At 35.4% G+C, this 23526-nt stretch overlaps 1 protein-coding gene across 1 annotated transcript; it reads left to right on the top strand.

The window, feature by feature from the left end:
* Nucleotides 1-20: 20 nt before the first annotated feature.
* Nucleotides 21-21373, top strand: RNF149 (ring finger protein 149). The gene is made up of 6 exons (XM_044669307.1): nucleotides 21-495; nucleotides 13378-13628; nucleotides 14138-14206; nucleotides 17607-17689; nucleotides 20405-20501; nucleotides 21146-21373. Exons 1-6 carry the CDS (start codon nucleotides 21-23, stop codon nucleotides 21371-21373), a joined length of 1203 nt encoding a protein of 400 aa, XP_044525242.1.
* The last annotated feature ends 2153 nt before the right edge of the window (nucleotides 21374-23526 follow it).

Raw genomic sequence — 23526 nt, 5'->3', positions numbered from 1 at the left:
CGGTGCGACGCGGCGCGGCCATGGTGCGGTGGCGGCGGCGGTGGCAGAGCGATGGCGGCGGCCTCGGGAGCGCCGTGGCCCTGCTGGCTCTAGCCTTGTGCGAGCTGCCGGGGGCCCGGGGCCGGGCGCTCGAGTGGTACTCGGCCTTGGTGAGCACGGTGTACGTGGACCCGCTGACGAACGCGACGGTGCAGGGCGCCACCGAGAGCGGCCGCTACGGCGACAACTCGCCCAAGGAGAGCCTGCAGGGCCTGGTGGGCATCCCCCGCGCCCCGGGCCGCGACAGGAAGGGCTGCGCACCTGATACCCGCTACTACGTGCCTCCACTTGGGGGACGGCCGGCCGGGAGGCGCGAGCCCTGGATCGCCCTGGTGGCCCGCGGGGACTGCACCTTCAAGGACAAAGTGCTCAACGCAGCCCGCAGAAACGCCTCGGCCGTGGTCATCTACAACGAGGAACACTACGGCAACGGCACCAACTCTATGTCCCATCTGGGTGAGGGGCGCCCTGCCTTGGGGGAAAGGGGTACGGGGGGAGGGGCGCACGCCGTGCTTGGGCCTCTGCTATTGCCTCCGGGAAGAAGGCCTCCCCCCCCTAAAAAAAAAATCCACCAAGGCTCCGCTGTAGCATCTAGCAACTGTGGGGAAGTTGCTTCTATCAGTTCATAGGTATTTATTAAGCACCTTCTGTGTAGGTTGTGGAGACACCAAAAATGACACTTTCTACTCCCTAAGAATTTCCCTTCCCCTCCCCCTTCTCTTCCACTCTTTTTCTCCGCCCTTCATTCTCCTTCCTTTCCACTCCCTTCCCCCTCTCCTCCATTCCTTCGCCCCTTTCTCTCTCCCTCCTTCACTTCTCCCTCTCCCCTGTCCTCTCCTCTTCCCTTATCTTCTTTCCCATACCCCCAGCCTGAGCTCCTTAGGTGCCGGAACTGCCTTACCCCCCCCCCCCCCCCTTCCCCGTCCCCTTGTCTTTGGGTCTTGGCACTTAGTAGGAGCTTAATGTCGGTTGATTTATTTGGGGTAAGTGGATTAGAGAACTGACCTTTGGCACAATTGAATGACCTGGAGCCGACTATTTAATATCTCTGTATCCTTGGCAACTTTCTTATGGCTTGAAGCAGTTTAGGGGGTTTGGGAGGTAGGTGGCGCTGTGTTGTGAAAATTCAGGAAGACCCAGTTCAGATTCTTCCCGAACACTTGAGTGACACATTATCTCTTAAGGTCCTCACAACTACTGCTATATTATTACTATTGCAGATAAGGAAACTGCTTCTTTTTTTTATTCTTAGAGCTTAGCTTGCCACATAGTAGGTGCTTAATAAATATTGATTAATTGATTAGGGACTGAGAGGGATTAAAATATTTGCCCCAAACAACCAATCTATTTATTGAGCACCTACTCTATGCCAAACTCCTGGCTAAGGTCTAAGAATACAAAAAGTCATTTTTCTTATCTGTAAAATGGTAATAATGATATTACCTCACAGTTGTGAGGATCATAGGAGATAAAGTGAAATAATAATAGTTGTAATTGATGTTGCATTTTATAAGTCTTGACCGATTTGATCTTCACAACTGCCCTGGGAAATAAGTGCTAGTATTATCTGAAGTTAAGTGATTTGCCTAGTTAAACAACTAGGAAGTGTCTGAGATTGTATTTGAATTCTAATCTTCTTGACTCAAGTTCATTCATTATCCACTGGGCCCTCAAACTGCTAAGAAGTTACTATCTGCATTGATAAGTGGGTGGCTTTTTACCTGAAATCTATGAAATTATTTTAAATATATAGATAACCATTTCATTATAATTGGTTTCTTTTGTAATTCGTTGTATTTTATTTTGTGCATTTAGAAACATTTTGAAAAGGCATCTATTGGAGTATTGAAATAAAGAAGATCAAGAACCTTTGTCTTATGCCAATAATAGCCTTATCATTAGGTTATTAAGATCAAAGCAATGTTGAAGTATGCAAAGCACAGATCTCAATATAAACTTGTTATTGATGCTCAGAAAATTGCAAAATTCTTTGTCACCAGCTTCAGTTAGGAGAGAGTAGTATAGAAAAAGCATGACAACATTAGACATCAATACTCTCCCATTAGAAAAGATCTTTTCTTTCCCATAAGGTTTTCAACAGTCATTGGTTCTATGAAAGAATGAAGCCTGTAGATTTGATCTTTCAGCTAACTGATTTGGTTGAGAAATTTGAAGAAAGAGAGAAAAGGAACATAGATAAACAAAGTGTTAAACAATTTTGAATGTGAGGCTTAAGAAAAGTCTATGTCAGTAATAATCATTTTCTAGTCAACCTTTATTAAGCTTAAGAAATTGGAATTTCAAATTGGTATAACATCTCCACAGACATAAGCACTTGTCTCCCAGTATTGGACTGTTTATAAAATTTTTATTTTCAATTTAACATAACAACTAAAATGAACACATACTTAATTTACATAGTAGAATGGAGCCAGGGTTATAATTGAAATTCCAATTCTTTATGCATAGCTTGCTTTTTTATGTATATAATTAAATAAGTTACTTTTAAAAAGCTGTTTTACCTGTTTGATTTCTTCAGGCTTTCTGTACAATGCACTTCAAAAACAGGATTCAATCTTCCTTCTTTCTCTCCCTCCCTACTTCCTATCCCTTATTTCCTCCTCGACATCTCTTTACTTCTATTAAGAGAAGAGAAAAAAATTTTTTAACATATATAATTAAGCAGAACATTCTAACAGTAGCTCTGTTAAAGAATTTATATCTCATTCTGTTGCCTCTTAGAAATTGGGTAGCATTCTTCATTGTAGGCCTTCTAGAATCTTGGTTGATTTTTTTTTTAATTGATCAGAATTCTTAAGTCTAAGTTGTTTGTCTTAAAAATGTTGCTGCTGGATAAGTTGTTCCAGGTTCTACATCAGTTCATACAAATGAATATTTCCTAGGTTTGTTTCATACTATTTCTATTGTCATTTCTTACCACACAGTAATCTTCTGTCCCATTCACATAACAATTTGTTCATCTAATTCCCCTTTAGTTTACAGTTCTTTGCCACTGCAAAAAGACTTGCTAGTTAGTTTTTTGAACACATGGATAATTTGTTCTTGTTCTTTTTGGGATATAGGACTTGAAATAATCACAGTGGTCAAAGTTTTTGGTCAAAGACTATGCACAAATTTTGTGATTTTTAGTCACAGTGATTTGACTTGATTAGTATAGGAGCCATTCAGTTCTGTAACCATTTAGTTCATTGAATAGCTATCATATATGCTTGGCACAGTATGAAACATCATTTGACCTTTGTGGTCAGAAGTTTATACATTAGTAGGAAGAATTAGCCCTTCATAAATAAACACTATGAAATATGCCCACTGAAACTTATTAAAGTATAAATAATGGAATTCATAGGAAGGAAAGAATTTTTAAGTGATCTTTTTGTTGTAAATTTAAACATAAATATTTCAATCTGAATATGAAACAACTTCTGTTATTTCCATGTTTTTTAAAGTGTATAATAAATTCAACATGGTAGGAATAAAATTATCCTCCTTGTCTGTGTCAACTTCTGAATTTTTTGCTTTTATGTATATTTTAAAATGTTTAATTGATGCTTTTTTTTTTAATCTCTCTCATTCCCCACCACCTTCAAAAGCCCTCTCTGGTAACGATGAAAAAAGATCTTTTTCAGATTGAATTGTATTTCCATAGGGGAGAGGCATTTGAACTGTACCTTGAGTGCCAAATTAAGAAGTTTATATGCTCTGGGAAGTGAACTGGAACTTGGAAGCTAAAAGATCACTTGCAATATTCCAGACATGAAATAGTAACTAAGATAGTAGAGAAAGGAATTGAATGAGAAGGGAGAAAAAACAATGAACAGGAATTAATATTGATTTGAAAGTAATTTGTCAAAAGTACAGAACCTAATTCTTTAGACTTAGGGTGACTGAGAATGAAAAATAGGAGAACTGAGAGAGAGAACTGGCTTAGGGGAAGGGACAGGGGAGAGGATAAATATAATTACAAATATGTTGGGGGAAGCAGTGGCCAAATGTCAAGGTAGAAATTGCCTGCTTGGAAATAGAGGACAGAACTTGGGGGAGTTTTGGTTTTCTGTTCTACTGTTTAATTATAACTGGGATGGAGACTTTGAAGAACATCAACTGGCAAGGTTGAGATAGTGTAGCAGTCTCACTGGATGAAGTCTGGATTTTTAATCCTGACTTTTGTACTAACCAACTATATTCTAGCTTTCTTCAAAGTTCATTTAAAGCATCACTTCCCAAATGAGGGTATTTCTGAGTCCTCTTAACAGGTTGCTATGGCTCCCCCTGCAAAAAACAAAAACAAATTACCTTGGGTGGTAAAAGCAATAGCTTAATACCCTTTCTCTCCCTATGCAGGTTAGACTAGTTTTTCCTTAAAAGATATTGAGACATTCCTTGAGATTTGCTTTGCTCTGGAGACTTAGAGTTCAAATGGTTGACTTCACTTCCTCATCACTTTTCTACAAAGCAGCCCCTAACAACTAAAAGGGCCTTAGCTGATTTACTGATGGTTTGAAATGGGATCTTACTTAATCATATGGGCCTTGCTTAATCAACTCAATTAATTGGATTCTTGGTACCTAAACTTGTGGAAGGAATATCCTTCATCTACTATGGCTTACTAGTGTCCTATTTCGTTTCAATATCAATCTAAACAACTAGCCTAGTTAGAATGCCTTCTATTTACAGAAACCAGATTTAGGTCTAGAAGAGATCTTGGAGGTTATATTAACCAAACCCTCTCATTTTATACTGAAGCTGAGAGAAGTTAGGTGATATCATAACAGCCAGTTAATATCTGAAGAAATATTTGAACTCTGACTCCAAGTTTAGCATTCTTATCAATGCACCATACCAACACTGCCTGTACCTTATATTTACTTTGTAAATATTTAGTATTTACCTAATTGAATATAGTGAATCCTCCAAGTAAAAATTAAGTTCCTTTGGATAGGAACTGTTTTTTTGTTTTTGTTTTTTGTTTTGCCTTTCCTGACACATGGAATTGAAACATTTTAAAAGCCTTAAAGCAAATTTCTTAACTTCTTAGGGTCTGCTATTGTCCCTCAACCCCACTCCACCCATATAATTGGGAAGTTGGACTAGATGACTTTAATTTTATTCATTCATTCATTCATTTATTATTTATTTGAAAACCTTAACTTCTGTGTATTGGCTCCTAGGTGGAAGAGTGGTAAGGGTGGGCAATGGGGATCAAGTGACTTGCCCAGGGTCACACAGCTGAGAAGTGTCAGGCAGGATTTGAACCTAGGACTTCCCATCTCTAGGTCTGACTTTCAATCCACTGAGCTACCCAGCTGCCCCCACTAGATGACTTTTAAAAGCTCTTTCTGGAATGACATTTTAGGATTATAGGATTCTGTGAATAAAAGGATTGCCCAATAGCATTGTGGACTCACAAGATGATTTTCCTGATTTAGCATAAAGTCTTCCAACTCATCTTCCATTTCCTTCTTTTAGTGTTAGTGCTTTTTCTATTACAAATAGTTCACTTTTATAAATAGCTTTTTTCATACATTATCTCACTTAATTCCTCTTTACAACAACCCTTTAAATGAGATAATGCAATCTCCATTTTACAAATAAATTGGCTCAGGTGATGACATTTGACAGAACTTAATTCTCAGACCACCAACTTCAGTATTATTTCAACTTTGTGTGATATTTGGCCACTAAACTCAGTGATCCTACAATTGCCTACCAAATTCTGTTCAGATCTTGTGACCTTAAAGGAGAATTCAAATAAGTAGTTAGCTACCTAGTATATATATGGCATAATTCTAGCTCTAGCAGACACTTCATAGCTGTGTGATCTTGAACAACTCATATGACCTCTCTGGGCCTTAGTTTACTCATGAGTATACAATTGGAGTTGGTATTGGCTGATTTTAAGTCTCTTTCTAGCTTTTAAGTTCAGCTGCTATGGGAAAGTAACATTTCTGAAGCTTGGTACCTGCTTTCAAAAACTAAATTCCAGACCTCCATTGAGGGTACTCAGAATTCATATCTACTCATTTCTCACCTGGCTGCACTACTTTGGAACTTCTTCAACATACCCTCTCCTTTGGTACTCTCCTTCCTCCTAAGTTCAGCTTCCCTTTGTATATTGCATTCCTGTTAGATTGTAAGCTCTTTTTTATATTTGTATCTCCAGAGCCTAACACATAGTAGGTGAGTAGGTGCTTAATGCTTATTAACTATTGACTAATAGAATTTACAGATTGAAAAATCTACATTTTATTAAGAGAGGGTGAAAATAATTTTCTATTGTATATGCAAGAAGTTCTTTTTCCAGTTAAGATGCATTTATTTTCTCTCCCACCCCAAAAGAAAAAACAACACCCTTGCAACTTACATAATTAAGCAAAACAAATCCCCACATTGTCTATATTAAAAACATGCCTCAGAAATAGGTACCATACCGTTCATCAGTCCTTTGGAAGGAATCATGATTGGTCATTTAATTGATCAGAGTTCTTAAGTCTGATGAAGTTTGTCTTTATAATATAATTTATATAGTTTGTAATAATCATTATTAATAGAGTACAGACAATTAGAAAATATACTTGGTTTTGCTGTTATTAGACATGCATTTGTTCATCTAGTAGAAACTGAAAACATTTAAAGCTAAAAATTGAAATCAAACTCCTAAGCAGCTGAAAAGGTAGTTTTGACCCAATTATCCTTTATTCCAAGTGCCTATCTTCTCACTACCTTTGTGGGATTAGGGTAAGGGTAAGTAAAAAAAGGAAAATAGATAAGATTCCAGATGAAAATAAAATAGCATTCAGAACCTACCCTCTAATTTTATTAACTTAACACTTTTTATCCTCATGGGCTGAAATGGATAGTTAAAGAATTCAATAAACAAGTGATTCTAATATCACCAGTCATTCTGTACTGATCCACATTGGAAATGGAATTTCTCTCATCCAATTAATGACAGCCTTTGATTTCTTGAAGGTTCCCTATTTCTTTTAGGGTAGTTTGGTTCAATTAAGGGATAGAGTACTGGGTAGGGTAATTATTCTTTTTCCTTGTCATTAAAACCAAGAGGACATTTGACTCTCCTTTTCCAATTTCATACATAGTTTTGAGTAGAGTGGGAAAAGATATCCAAAAGAATATTTATGCTACCTTAAGCAGTTGTTGGGGCAGAAATTCCAATCTGTTGAGGAGGAAATAAAAGCTTATTTCACAAAAACTAAGATTCTTATTTGATCTGTGATCCATTTTAGGTCATAGAGTTAAAAAGAGAATCGTCATATCATCAAATCAATTTACATAAGCATCCCTAGTAAGTCTCCTTCCTCCCCATTGAGAAACTTGAATTAGATTTACTTATGCAATGCCATCATGGATTGTGAGCCATTTTGGTGTAATGGAATAAGTCCTGGATTTGGAGTTAGAGAACCTGGGTACAAATCTTGTCTCTGCCACTTAGTACTGTAAGAGGGAAATTTTTATATATATATATATATACATATATATATATATATAATGTGGTCTCCAGGAATCAATTAGATCTAGATTGATTCCATAATTAAAATAGACCCAAGTCAGGATGGGTTTTATGGTAGTTTATTTACAATTAGGAAGGTTGAAGGTAGGGAAAGAGAGGGAGAAAAACTCTGGTCCGAACCAGCAGAGGCCCAGACCCTGTGAAAGGTAAAAGATTAATTAAATTAGGCTACTAGCCACAAGGCCTTAGCAATTAGAGAGGCAAAGAAGCCTCTTGAGAAACGCCACGGTAGGTGAAAGGAAGTCAGCCTAACTTACCCACGGGACAATTCAGAGGGGAAGCTGCCTGAGGTCTCAGCAGAGATCCTTCAGCACCAAGTTCAAAGTGCCAACTGCCTCAACAGGAAGTTACCATCATATTTGAAGGACAGCAGCTTTCGTCACTTCCTGGAGATCTACCTCTAATTGAAGTGGACAAATGGCAGCCTCAAGACTGCTTTGGACTGTCCAAAGGGCAGTCCCTTGTTCTTGATTTGTTACTTATTGTCATGTGTGGGTAACTCATCTCCCCTCCCCACTAAGGGAAGTGGGGATGACATTATCTTTGGTGGCTAGACTTTTAACTATGAATGGGCTGGAGCTAATTCCATTTACACAGTACCTATATGAAAGCCAAGTTCTCAGTTTCTTCATTTGTAAAATTAGGGAGGTGAACTAGAAATAGAGGTTGGTTTTTAAACCCTTACCTTCTGGTACTAAGTTTCTATTCCAAGCCAGAAGAAGAGTGAGGCCTAGGTGATTGGGATTAAGTGATTTACCCAGGGTCACACAGATAGCGTGTATCTGAGGTCAAATTTGAATGCAGGACCTCTCCTTTTCAGGCCTGGTTCTCTATCCACTGAGTTATATCAGCTGCCCCTCATGCCCTTTTTAAAAACTATTTTGAGAACTGTTTCAGTATAGTTGGTTTCCTTTGTAATCCTATATATTTTATCTTATTCATTTGCAGACATGATCCTAAGAGTTACCAGTCTGCCAAAAGGATACATATCACCAAAAAAAGTTAATCCTTGGACTAGAACAACCTCTTCAGGTGCTATTTCCCGATAATGTGATCTTGTGAAATGGGAGATAGTGCAGGGGCAGGTTGTTGAAGGGAAATTAAAAAATAATAATAACTGCCCTTGCCTTTGGTTCACATTGTTGGGAGGGATATAACAAAGAATGTGCTCAGCTACTATGCAATTTAGAAATATGAAAGCTATAAAGCATTATATGAAGTATGAAGATGATTAGATTTCCATCTTGATTCCCAGGTAGGGCTTCCTAAAGGCATTGACATTTGAGCTATAATTTGAAACTTTTAGCTGGTATTAATGAGACAGAACCTTTCTCTTCCAAGTTCTTATTTTTTAACCCTTACCTTTTGTCTTAGTATCAGTTCTAAGCCAGAAGAGTGGCAAGGGCTAGGCAGTGGGAGGTCAAATGACTTAACTAAGGTCACACAACTAGGAAGTGCCTGAGGCCAGATCTGAACCCAGATCATCCTGACTCCAGGCCTGGTGCTTTAGTTTTTTTTGTTGTTGTCATGGTTGTTGTTGTTGTTGTTGTTGTTGTTTTTTACATTTTAAACCCTTAACTTCTGTGTATTGACTTATAGGTGGAAGATTGGTAAGGGTAGGCAATGGGGGTAAAGTGACTTGCCCAGGGTCACACAGCTGGGAAGTGTCCGAGGCCGGATTTGAACCTAGGACCTCCTGTCTCTAGGCCTGGCTCTCAATCCACTGAGCTACCCAGCTGCCCCCAATGGTGGTTGTTTTTAATTTTGTATGTATTGTAGAACAGCTTAGCTTGATTGAAATAAGTAATTAACTTCATTTGGTTATATTGAGTGTATTGGTTGTCTTCAGCTTGATTATTTTAGCTGATCAGTTTTGAGTAGAAAAATGCTCCACTAGAAAATTATTGGCCAGAAAAATGTTCTTTTCACACTCCCTTCCTTTCAATAGAAGTTCTTGTTTATGACCAGTCTGATATTGTAGTCCTTTTAAAAATCCATAATTTTCCAAGTTAAAACTCTTCTTTGTCTCTTGTTGTAAAAAATGTTGTACAATAAAACAATACTTTTGAGTTTAGGGAATACCAAAAGTATTCTGGTTTTAGTACCAAGATGGATAACAGATATTTGGGTCTATTTAACTATTATTTTAGGGACTTCTTTTTTTTTCTTTTTAAACATTTTAGAGATGTGCTCTTAAAAAATACCAGTGCATCTCCCAGTGGTTCCACTCTACCTCCAATAGAACTTTCCCTTGTAACAAGTAAGAATAGTCAAACAAAATGTAATATAGCACTGATGGCGAACCTTTTAGAGATGGAATACAGGGGCCAAGCACCTGCCTCACCCCACCTCCCAATCATCACCCCCCCCCCCACACACACACACACACACACACAGGGGAGGGAAAAAGCACTCCCATTGGGCTGCTGGACAAGAGGGTTGGATGATGTGAAAAAATGTCAGGCATTGTGGAGAGGAGGATGGGAGCAGCTCTTTCCAAGACCTTCTGTCTTTAAAGTAATGGGTGGTGGTGGGGCAGCCAGGGGCCCACAGAGAGCTCTCTGCATGCCATCTTTAGCACCCGTGACATAGGTTCACCATCACTGAACACAGTATAGTTGTCATTCTTGATCTAAAATTGTGTCTGTTTAGAAGGAAAGGCTTACATTCTCTCCCTTAATGTTGAGAGTTTGTTAGCTTCTGCAAACAAGATGTAACCCCTATTTTTCAATTGAATAGTTAGTCTGTTTCTCAAGGCCTAACTAAAACTGGAAGTCTTCCTGGCTCTGTGGTACTTACTTACTAGATATTATTCACTGCCATAGTTATAGCCATGAAGCCCTGAAAGGCCACTAGTGAAGACAGATAGATTTAGTGTAATAAGTCATTTTCAGGTCTGAAGTATTTATCCGTCACAATAATTATAATAGCTAACATTTAGATAGTGCTTGCTATGTGTTAGATTCTGTGCTAATCACTTTACAAATACTATTATTGGTTATTGTGATCTTCACAGCAATTCTGGGAAAGAGGTGCTAGAATTTTATAGGTGAAAAAACTGAAGCAAACAGTGGCTTGCCCAAGGTCACATAACTACTTAAGTGTTAGAGGTAGTATTTTACTAGGCTTTCGCAGATTAAAAAACAGAAACAAAAAGCTTCAGGATTTCAATTCAATCTGTACTGAAACATAATGAATCATTGTGGTTGCAAGTTTTGAGCTATTCAAAATTATCATTTTGCAAAATATGGTAGTTAGTTCCAACCATAGTGTGATATCAAATAAAATGATCACACGAGAATTGTTATTCCCATTAATTGGGACCTAGCTTTACAAACTTATTACCACTTCCTTGTTAGGGGGAAAGAGTTAATTTGTTCTATTCTACTCATTTTTTTTTCCATTTTTCCCCACCCTCTTTTGGTCTCTCTTCATATATAAAAACAAACTGTTCCTTGGTTCCTTTAGCAGAAGGGGGAAATTGAGGTGAAAAAAAAAAAGAGAGAATTTTAAATAACCCACCATGGATATTTCTTTCCTCCCCACCCCTAGGCTCTTTTAATTAGTTCTTAATAAATTGTATTTTGGATGTTTAAAGAGCCATAACAATAGGAATATGCTCAGAAACGAGAAAACATCTGAAATAGGCAATAATATGCTTTTTGGCAATTTATACTCTGCTTTTCTACCCATATTAGACTTATAACTTTCTTCTAGTTTTTTTAGATTCTTTGAGATATCTCTTAAGAAATGACCTTGTTACAATTAATTGCCAGTATAAAACCAAATTAAAACATGATGCATTTTTCTTTGAATTTGCCATTTAGGCTGGTTCCTAAATTTTCGTGTTAACTTCAAGATCCAAATTTAATATGTTAAGTTTTGGCCTAAATGGTAAATAGAATCATAGAATTTTAGAGGTGGTGAGGACTTTTGAGATAATTTCTTTCAATGGAAATAGGTCATTTCTTTTTATGAATAAGAATAGATATCCTGGGATTGAGGTGACTTGGGGATGACCTACTGGATAGAGTCAGGAAGACTTGATTTCAAATGCAATTTTAGAATACTACTAGCTGTGTGATCATAGGCAAGTTATATTAAGTTTAAATTCAACCTCAGTTTTCTTATCTCCCAGGATGTTGTAAGGATCAAATGCAGTGGTTGCTTTTATACTTAGTTACATGTATATCATTTTAATAAACAAACCCATGTCTATCCCTCATATAAAGTGACCCAAAAAGGGGATAGAAGTATTATAAAGGTCACTGTGAAATTAATACCATGTTAATACTAGATTAGTGATATAAAATTTCCAGAAATTCTTTTGGACTGGGAATGGAGCATTTTCTCATTCTCCTCAGAATACTGTGCCTTATTAGCTCTTTGTTGGTCTAAAGTTTATGTATAAATTAAAAAATTTTGTCTAGTACAGTGAAAAGTTTAACAGCTAGGGGAAGTGTAGAGACTTTGAGAGCAAAATTTAGGGAATTTTTTTTCTTCTTTTCTCCTATGCCAGATATGTGGAAATGTAATAGCTTTTACTTTAGGAGTAAACAGTATTTTCCTTCTATCTGCCAATTAGGGCAGGAACCAGAGTAGTGTAATTTGAGTTAAACAAGCCTGGCCCTTTTGGTCTACACTGTAAAGTGAACATGATGCAAAAGAGAGGTTAAGGATAAAACAGAGATCATAAGAACTGAATAACCTGTATTTTTATTTATTTATTTTTTAATACTTTTATATTTTAAGAATTTACCCTTTTGAAAAGCTTTACCACCCAGCTGCTTCCAAAGGGCATTGTATGAAACCATGTATTATTGTAGTCTGGTTTATTGGAAAAGAAGATCAAAGATAGAGAAGTGAAAAAAAAATTGCCACTTAAGATCTTGCACTTAGCTAGTGGCAGAAGTAGAAGAAATACAACTCAGTTCCCCAGATGCATAGCATTTCCTACTGAATTATTCCTTCTTGTCAATTGTACTCAATATAGCATTCATAATCTCAGACATTTATTGTTTTCAATGGCTCCTTATTAGATTATTGTACAACTAAACTGGTCTAATTGCCCCAATATGCCTCAACCTTCCTTTCCAGCTTTATTCATGGTTCCTATTTCTTGTACTCCTTTCTTAACTCCCATGGCCAATTTGGCTTATTTGTTTTATACTTGTCAAGGCAGAGCTCAAATGATAATTTTTGTAGAGCTGTATATGATCCCTCCGTCCCTACTAAATGGGATAGCATTTGGGGCCTTTCCGAGGGCCCGTAAACATTCTCCCAATTTAATATAGTATTTCTATTTCTTATGTTTATACATTGGATTGTAAGCTCCCTAAGCTCCAAGAACTGTTTTATTCATCTTTGAATTTCTCATAGTAGGGCTACTCAATGAATGGGTTGAATTCTGAATTCTATATATAATTCTATATATAAAATAACATATATGAACTGTTTTTGAATATCATAATATGGGACAAGCCTATAGATAAAATATCTTATACTTTTAAATTACATAGTGCCTTATAGTTATAAAATGCTTTATAGATATTCTTGTTTGACCTTGACAACACTCTCATGCAAGTAGTATTATCTTCTTCTTTCACTTGGTAAAGTGACTGCCTAAAGGTCACATGGACAGTAAGTGGCAGTTAGAACTTATTAGTTGTAAACTCTTTGCAACATTGTTCATAATCATTTAAATGCTTGTTGAATTGAATTTGAGCCCAACTTTCAGCATGTGTGCATAATATTGATCCACGTGTTTTTTGCTTTTGTTTCCCCAACAGGGACTGGAAATACAGTGGTAATTATGGTTAGTTATCCAAAAGGAATAGAAATTTTGGGGCCAGTGCAAAGAGGAATTCCAGTTAAAATGACCATAGAAGTTGGTACACGCCATGTGCAAGAGTTCATCAGTGGTCAGTCTGTTGTGTTTGTAGCCATTGCTTTCATCACCATGATGATCATATCATTAGCCTGGCTAATATTTTACTATATACAGCGTTTCCTATATGCTGGTTCACAGTTTGGAAATCAGGTAATTATGGATAAACTTTTCAAAAATTTTTTTAGTAAAACATCTTTGATATTTGGAAGTCATTTGAGAATTAAAATTCACTATAATAATGCTATTCCTATTTGATTTTTTGGGAAAATATATTTTAGTTGCTAGTTTGGAATGTACTGAAAGTATTGAATGTATTCAAATATAATTTGAATGCACAGAGAGAACATTTTGGCCTTACTTACTCTGGTTTAGTGGAAGATGAAGTAATTTCAGGTATGGGTTATAATTTCCTCTGATTTTGTTCATTTGATTTGATTTGTCTCTTGATGACACATAAGTTGTTTTTATTCAGTCTTTTCTTTTAGTCATTCCAAGGCACAGGCAAAAAGACCAAGTGTTATTATAAATTATAAATTCTTCTGATATGTATTGTTGAAAGAGTTTTCCTACATCCATAAAATTCATTACATTTAAATTCCTTAATGTTTCTATTAAAGTCATTTTTAAGTTCAAGTAATTATGAATATTCTCTTCCAAAGAACCATAGAAAAGAAACAAAGAAAGCTATTGGGCAGCTTCAACTTCATACTGTAAAGCGTGGAGACAAGGTAATGACTAATGCTTTTACTTTTATGTCTTTATATTTCTGTGTAAGGAAAAAAATATGTCTGAAGGTTTTGACTCATTACATGACTAATTTTTTTTCTTTTGAAAGCAAACAGGGTTAAGTGACTTGCCCAGAGTCTTACAGCTAGTGTCTTAAGCCAGATTTGAAATCAAAAAAATGAGTGTGACTTCAGGCCCAGTATTTTATCCACTACAACATCCTTTGGCCCTATGGCTAGTCTTTTAAACAGGAAATGTGTCCAAGAGAAGTTAGGGTAGGCAGAAAAAACAAATTACAAAAGAAAATTTAAGTACATAACATAAGTTAATTAAAAAAAATTTTTTTTAAACCCATACCTTGTGTCTTGGAGTTAGTACTGTGTATAGGCTCCAAGGCAGAAGAGTGGTAAGGGCTAGGCAATGGGGGTCAAGTGACTTGCCCAGTCACACAGCTAGGAAATATCTGAGGCCAGATTTGAACCTAAGACCTCTCATCTCTAGGTCTGGCTCTCAATCCACTGAGCCATCCAGCTGCCCCCTACATAACTAGTTTATAAATATTCTGGCAGCCTTCAAATAGACACGCGCGCGCGCACACACACACACACATATGTATATGTGTGTGTGTATATATATATATATATATATAATTTAACTTTGGGAAAGGAATATTTGTATTCTTTTTTTTTTTTTAAACCCTTACCTTCCGTCTTGGAGTCAATACTGTGTATTGGCTCCAAGGCAGAAGAGTGGTAAGGGTAGACAATGGGGGTCAAGTGACTTACCCAGGGTCACACAGCTGGGAAGTGTCTGAGGCCAGATTTGGGAATATTTGTATTCTTGTTTTGTTTTCATTTTAAAATTTAAAAACCAGATAATTTTATGACTAATTTAAGTTCAAAATAATATAAGCTTTAAATATTTCTTTGAGAAACAACATTTTGTAAACTCTTTGTTGGTATTTCAGATTATTGGGAGATAATTTGTTTTAAGAAGTTAAAAGATACTTGAGCACATTAAAAAAGAACCTACAGCTATGACAACATTTTTTGTTCTTGGCATATTTGTGGTATGTAAAAATACTGTTACATTCTACAAATTTATTCAACACTATTTTCCCTTGTAATGACATTCTAGCTTCATTATTTTGCAACACATTATTAAATATTGTTCTCCCTGAATCTCTCCCCTCTATTACCTATCAGAATAACTGAACCAGAAAGAATAAGATTGCCCTAAAAAAAGCATGCTTACCAATGCAGGAATCCTATACTGATCTACTTAAGATATTAAAACATATTAGAGATTCAATAGGTGATGTTTGGGTGATGTCCTAAATTAAATATTGGTAGTTAGCATGAAATAGTTAAAATAAAAATACTTAAACATTTTTCAATGTTTTTACTAGTAATGATTTCTCTAGCTTTTTATAACAACATATAAATACTTGGAATTTTACACAGCATTTTACTTTTTATGAACAAATCTTAAAAAATTAATTAGATCAAGATTTTTTAGATGGCACCTAGTTTCCTCTTAGAAAATACTTTCTTGATGTATTTAGGCTTTTTAAATTATAATTTGCAATGTAGTTGTTGCTCCTGATTAAAAATTTACAATGTGTGTGGTTTTTTGTTTGGTTTTTTGATGACCATGGATGGGAAATCCTGAGTTCAAAAATGGTCTCAGATACTTCCTAGCTTGTGACCCTAGGCAAGTCACTTAATCCCAATTAACCTTTATTGCTGTTCTGCCTTGGAACCAATACTTAGTAATCAATTCTAAGAGAGAAGGTAAGGGTTTTAAATAAATTTTTTTAAAAGAATGAACAAGCATAGTCTTCTTCCTGCCCTTAAGCTAGTAGTTGGGGCAGCTAGGGTAACACACTGGAGATCCAGGACTGGAGTCAAGATGATGTGGGTTCAAATTTGACCTCAGGTATGTCATACCTTTTTGATCCTTACCAAGTCACTTAACCCTGATTGCCTAGCCCTTACCACTCTTTTGTCTCAGAATTGAAAATAATAGAAGGTAAAGGCTTTCTAAAAAAAAGAAGAAACTGATAGTAACTGTTCCTCAGTCCAGTAGGACCTTGTTTTACACCAACTTCAACATATGAATTCAAATACATATGATTGGTAATTTTTTTAAAAAGGCAGAAAAATATGTAAAATAAATATGTTAAATTACATGCTAAATTTATCCCATTTTCCCAAACAGTATAAAGTCTCATAGCAATTTGCTCAGTAATGCTCATCTTTGCTCTGAGAAGCATTAATGTGAGTCTTCACATTGTTTTGTGCCAAATATTATCTTTTATCAGTTTTTGTCTGGATTTAATGCTTATAACATGTCGAGTCCACATCAAAACTGTGCATCTCTTTGTTTCATGAACATTATTTAGTTATTAGTAATGGCTCCAAAGCACAAAAATAGTAATGCTAGTAGTTCTAAAAAGTCTAGGAAAAGTCACAAAGTGCCTAGGGTATGTTCATTTAAAATTATTAAATTTTTACTAAAGATATTTTATTTTTCTAATTACATGTAATAACAATTTTCCACATAAGTTTTCTGAACTTATATAATCCAAATTGTCTCCCTTCATTCTTTCTGCCTCCCTTCCTGGAGATAGTAAGCAATTTGATCTGAGTAATATGTATTATCATGCAAAACATATTTCCATAGTGTTCATTTTCATAAGAATACTCATATAAAACTAAAACCCCCAAATAAAAACCCAAATTAACTAAAGTGAAAAATCATATGCTTTGATTTGCATTCTCTCTTTCTCAGGAGGTGTCCTAAGTCTTGGATCATTGTATTGTTGAGAGTAACTAACGCTATCATATTTAATTGTTCCATAATATTGCTGTTTCTGTGTCCAGTGTATTCTCCTGGTTCTGCTTATTTCATTCTGTATCAGTTCATACAGGTCTCTCCAACTCTTGAAGAAATGTTTATTAAATAATGGGTTCATTATTATTTATCAGTTTATTCTAAGATCCTTAGAATATATTGATTACCTAAGACAAGGTCCTACTATTATTAAGTGGTCAAGGAAGTCAGTTTATAACTCTTATAAACTGTTAAGTTGCTTGGGATGTGGGGAGGATGATGGTAATAGATTAAAAGTATGAAATTTTATAATATTTTTATCCTTTGGTTACATTTTAAAAATAGTTGTAAAAAACTAAACAGGCTAGACTTTGTCGTTTATGTAACTATTAGCTTTGATGGGCTAACATGAAGTTTTAATTTTCATCTAATTTCTTAGTATAACTTTTACAAGTAATTTAAAAAAACTAACATTCGTTCATCTTTGGTATTTTAGTTCACTTAACATTAAATTGTGATTCACTTGTTTTATTAAGAATATAATTGTCATTACTTTTTCTCCTATAGGGAATTGATGTTGATGCGGAAAATTGTGCAGTGTGCATTGAAAATTATAAACCAAAGGATATTGTTAGAATTCTGCCATGCAAGTATGTTTCTTACTTCATTATCTGTTTTCCTACCTTAGAACTATTATTTGACAAGTTTGTTTACTACTGTAAGGGATAAAAATTAAAGGTTGGACTAAATTTATGAGAAATGTGGTTGCCGTAATTATTACTCAAGTCAGAATGACTTTTTAGCAATTTATTTATAAAATAGAGGGAAAGAGTTGAAAGTAAGGAAATCAGAGAGAGAAGATAATTACTCTGGCCCAGCCTGAACCAGGCAGGGCTTCAGAGACCCCAACAAAGAGGGCTCAGAGGTAAATTACACAAGGGTTTTTGCCATGAGGCCTCCTCTAAGACAAGAGGCTTCTCTGGAGGCTAGTACATCTCAGAAAAGCCAGAAAAAGGAGTCCATCTTTTTTACTCACCCATGTGGTAGTTCTAAGGGAAAAATAGATTGTTTGGGTGGTCAAGGGTTCATTGGAACCTGTTTAGAATTATGAGGCCTTGTAGATATCAATGATCTTTTGTCTTTACATGTGCATTTATGCACATATGCAAGTACACACATGGTATATGTATTGGCCTTATTTCTAACCCTTTTCTTTGGTTTAAAGAACCAAATGACCAAGAAATATAAAAATAGGTGATTATTGTTGTTGGGGACCATATTCATTCATAACAGAAAGAATCCCAAAAGAGATACAACAAAAGAGTGAGAGTTAATAGAAAAACAGAAAGCATAGATATAAGGAGAAGATAAGTGGATGTGATAGTGAATGTCTGAACATTGCAAAAGAGAAAATCCTAGTGCCTGGTGATAGGAAACTTTTGTACCATTAAACTATTCTATTTAGGGAATGAGTGAAATAAAAAGTACTAAAGGAGTTTCCCCTCCCCCTTACTATAAAGTTCCTTTATGGTTAGTTACACTTATAAGAATTCTATCAGTGTTGGAAAATCACGATGATTTTGAAAGAAGAGTTAATTATGCCCTTCTTTTAAGAGAACTTTATGATCAGCATAAGCATTCTGTTATCTCAGAAATAAATTATTGCTCACTTTCAGTCTTGTTTTTTTTCTTGTTTAATTATACTTTATACTTGTTCAAGGCATATAGCAGATTATTATATAATTATATTTTACTTTGCATTCTCAAAGTGCTTCATAGTCATTTATTAGAATAAGAGTTAAGCATCTTTGAGTGAGAGAAACAAGTATATCAAAACCAAACTCAAATGAAGTTAATTGAATACAACCGAGCTTAAATCTATAGTTCTTGATTTGTATTTAGTAATAATACTTTTTCAGTTAAAGTTTTAGAAAGTAATAATCTATTGAGAGCTATTAATTTTTTTTTGGCATGGAACTGGGTGAGTGGGGAAGGCAAGAGGATATTGATCTTCTAACTTTTTTGCCCATGTTTAGAAACACAATGCTTACTCTAAACAAGCTTCATTCTTGATAGTGGAAGTTTTCAGCCTGTTCCATTTTTCTAACCCCTCTTTAGGCATGTTGATCACCCTCTCCTACTAGGGACTCACTATATGAATTGCCAGACAATGCAGACATCTTTAACTTTAGCTCAAGCTCAGCTGAGGATTCCCAAACTCAAATGATCCACCAACTTCAACCTCCCCTGCAGCAAGTGACTATAGGCATGTACCACCATGGCCCGGATAGTTTACCTTTCTGGAGGCAATGGGAAAAATAAAAATTAATGGGTTTCCCATTTTATTTTTCAGTTGAAAAATATGAAATCAATGAAATACTCGGAATTAAATAGCAAGTTCTTGAGTGGGGATTTGAATGAATTCTTCCTAAATTAGGCCTGTACCTTGTTACCAATTAATATCATGTTTATAATACACATCCTTATTTATTCTATATCTAGAGGAAGATTTAAATTAGCATGCTAGATTTCTTTTATTCTAATAGAATTTTTCTATCCCATTTCATCTTTCATAAATTAATGAAAGAAATTTAAAAAATCATTTCCTACCTATACTTAAGTTAGTAACTTATTAGATACTTCAGTTCATTGCATTAAACTCTTCAGTATTACATTTAGTGCAACTCTCCTTTCAATTTTATGTGTGTGTGTGTGTGTGTGTGTGTGTGTGTGTGTGTGTGTGTGTGTATATATATGCCATGAAATGAAGGCAATATATTTATGTTTGAATTAGTGTCTGTTTTTAATATGATGTATAAATTGGGTCGTAAAATTAAGGTGACCTAAGTTGTATTTCTTTACAGAGTATTTAATCCCATTATTTTTCATTATTGTCTTTTTAATGCATTTTTGAATAGGAAAGGATATCAGGAGCCTAAACTGCGCTATAACATGTTAATTATAATTAAGTATACATTTAAGTTGCTAGATCTTCTGAAATGTTTTTTGAGTATTTTGGGTGGGGGTAAAGATTTTCTCAAATGAAAGATATGAAAGAAAGGAAATCATTTGATCAATAAAAGTGGGGAGGTAGAATTTTTGCAGGGGTGGTAACATTTACCCCAAGTGGAAGATTTTCTCATTAAATATTTTGAACAAAATTATCTTTGTACTAGGAAGATCTTCCTTTTATTTTTCATAATTGTACTTTTTAACATGTAACCCAGAAGATTTAGAATGATTTTAATAGGTTGATAATTGAGTTTATTTTTACTACAACTTTGGTAGGTTAGTAGCATAATTTGCATTCACATATAAAATGTGTTTATATTTTGAAATGTTAATACATATTTAATATTTTTTAGGCATATTTTTCATAGAACATGTATTGACCCCTGGCTTTTGGATCACCGGACTTGTCCAATGTGTAAACTTGACGTCATCAAAGCTCTAGGATATTGGGTAAGTTAAATTTTTATTTGTGTTCAGTATTCCACCCAAATATTGTCTACTATATTTTAATCCTAAATAGAGGGAGAAATGTTTAAGTGATCTCTTAAAATCTTTATGATTCACATGTAGAAAAACTACTAACATTTAAAATGTAAACAGATTACTTTGGTCAAGGATAAGGAGGTAATCCTCAACTAGTATTATTTGTAATTTTCAAATAGTTCTTCAAGGGTGTTTAATTTATCCAATTTATGGAGAATGTTTGTAATTTAGCAAGCATTCACTAAGCACCATGTGCAAGTCACTATCTAGACAATAGGAACTCATAAAATAACCTGTTTTCAAGAAGTTTAAGGGATAAGGCATATACACACAGGTCTGATACAAAGTATAAGGTGACCAAGGTGATCAGTCAATGAGCATTTACTAAAATATCTCTCATGTGCCAGGAACTGTCCTAGAGACTAGGGATAAAAATAAATTAATGGTATTATTGCTAATCTCTAAAAGCTACATTCAAACAAGGAAGACATTAAGTGATATATAAGTATGTTGCAAATAAAGAGAACAAATACAAAATCTGCCTTCAAGTTGACTTTCCACATAAAAGTAGAATATATAACACATTTAAGAATTGGGTGTGGGAGCTCTAGCATCAAGATGGAGGACCCATGGCATGTGTGCCAAAGAAGGCAAGCTGGGACCTCTCTGTGGGCACATGCAGCCCCCTGGCTTGGCAAGCTGGGAGCCAGGCCACACCCCCAAATGCAGGCGGTGGGGCACTCTATCCTCTCCACCATTTCAGGAGCAGAGCACACACTGCCCATCCCCACCACTCCCCCCAGCTTCCCTATGGATCTCAGCCTCTGCCCTGCCCCTGAATGCAGGGGTGGGTGGGGCACTGCATGCAGTCAGGGGGCAGGCTACACAGTTGGGGGTGGGGCATGGGCATGCAGTCTAGAGGTTAAGTGGGGGATGGCATGGGGTCCCCAAAAGGTTTGCCATCACTGCAAATGGATGGGGGTTGGGTAAGAAAGATCATGTAAAATGTGACAATTGAGTTGAGTTTTAAAGGAAAACCTAGGGTTCTAAGAGTCTGATGTGAGGAAGGAATAAATTCTAGTCATGATTGGCAGTCAGAGCAGAGGCACAAAATGAGATATGGAGTGCTTTATGTGAGGAATAGGAAGAAAGCTAGTTGTATCAGTGAAAGGGGAGTCATGTACATGTTATCATGAAAGTTTTGATGCTGTTGTAAAGCATTAAACTCCTTAAAGTTTAAAACTATACCAAGACTTTGAGACGCCTCATAATTATGCTGGAGAAGTAAATTGGGAACAAATTGAGAAGGACTTTAAATACCATAAATTCTAAGAATTAATAGGGAGGCACCAGAGTTTGAGTAGAAGAATGAGAGACATAGTCAGACTTTATTCCTTATAACATTTTTTGTTCATTTATATAATTCCTTATGAATATTTCTTTCTGGTTTTCAACTATAGTCACTGATTCTGTCACTTTGGGTTATTTTACTTCAGAGTTCAGCTCAACTTCCTTGTCATTTTGTCGCTTTCCTTATACAGAAGACCTTTTCTGATTTTGCTTCCTCTCTTCTCTCCCTACTTGATGACTTTTCTCTCCGAAATTATTTTGTATTTATGTATTCATTTTCTATATAATCATAAATGTACATATTGTCTCTCTCCAGTAAAATGTAAGTTCGCTCTTTCAGTGCCTGAAGACTGCCTTATCTGAATTCCTTTGTTTTAGTATGATTTGATGTTTTAATCTTAACCATAATTATTGTTCATTGACCTCATTCAGATCATTGTTTATTCTCTACTACTTATTCTTTTGCTCATACTCCTTTATTTTCATTACTAATAGTTTGCAAAAGTTGCATTTATTATGCCTGCCTTTTATAATTTCATACTCTAGCACCTGATAAATTTTTGAAAAGTTATAATGGGACAGTGAGAAATGTATATCCTTTAATCTTTATAATTAGAAATTTTCATAATAAAAATAAAATTTTAGCAAGATTGATTACCTGTTTTCCCAGTTTGCGTATTAGAAATTTGAATAGGGAGAGGTGATAGACTTTTTTTTAAAGTGTAAAATCTTTACTCAAACTCTTTAAAAGATCTTAAAAACTAAACAATCTTATAATTAGAACATGCGGGCAGAAAAATTAGCAACTATGCACAAAATTAACATTACATAATAAATATGATTAGAATCTTTGCATACCAGAACTATATTATAATAATTGCTTTGCAAACATTAAAAATGATTTTGAATGTTATCTATCAGACACATCAATATTTCTTTATGAAAAAAGTGAGTACTGTTTAATGTAGGTCAGTTCTTTTTTGTCCATTTTTTAAAACTCTTACCTTCTGTCTTGGAGTCAATACTGTGTATTGGCTCCAAGGCAGAAGCATGGTAAGGGCTAGGCAATGGGGGTCAAGTGACTTGCCCAGGGTCACACAGCTGGGCAAGCTTAAAAAAGGCTTAAAAAAAAGTTGTTTGGTTCGACTTTCTCCTTTCACAGATGAAATCATGACTGATCACCACACTAATTAGAGATAAGTCTTTCAAAGCTGTTTTCCTTCACAATATTCTAGTAATGATGTAAATTGTTGACTAGTACTGCTCATTTCACTAGATTAGCTTATTTTTCTACTGCCCTATAAGGCAGTAGAAAAAACTTGAGATCTAAAGTCAAAGGTGCTGGGTTCAAATTCAGCATGACCTTGTGCTTCGAATTCCTCAGCTATAAAATGAGGGACAAGGGGGATGTTAGACTAAATAATCTGGTTATTTCATCCATGTCAATGCTAAATCTGGAATCAATTACTACTAGCTATTAATTTGATTGGCTTAGGACATATGGCTATTTCTTTACAAATTAAGCAAGTCTTATCAACACTAGATATTATTATAAAGTGTAAGCAAAAACAATTGCATAGTTCAGTCAAAAAACAACAGGCATCAATAAGCTTTAAAAATCAGCAGTTCTATAAATATAGTT

Source organism: Gracilinanus agilis, chromosome 3 (assembly GCF_016433145.1).
Source record: "Gracilinanus agilis isolate LMUSP501 chromosome 3, AgileGrace, whole genome shotgun sequence".
NCBI classification, from domain to species: domain Eukaryota; kingdom Metazoa; phylum Chordata; class Mammalia; order Didelphimorphia; family Didelphidae; genus Gracilinanus; species Gracilinanus agilis.
This window is presented reverse-complemented; position numbering and strand designations above follow the sequence as displayed.

What these genes read in the sequence shown, in the direction of transcription:
- RNF149 (XM_044669307.1), top strand. Translation starts at nt 21, where the DNA reads ATGGTGCGGTGGCGGCGGCGGTGGCAGAGCGATGGCGGCGGCCTCGGG. An exon ending in GTTCACAGTTTGGAAATCAG is followed by an intron (nt 13,629 to 14,137) that starts GTAATTATGGAT and finishes TCTCTTCCAAAG; the next exon opens with AACCATAGAAAAGAAACAAA. An exon ending in CTGTAAAGCGTGGAGACAAG is followed by an intron (nt 14,207 to 17,606) that starts GTAATGACTAAT and finishes TTTCTCCTATAG; the next exon opens with GGAATTGATGTTGATGCGGA.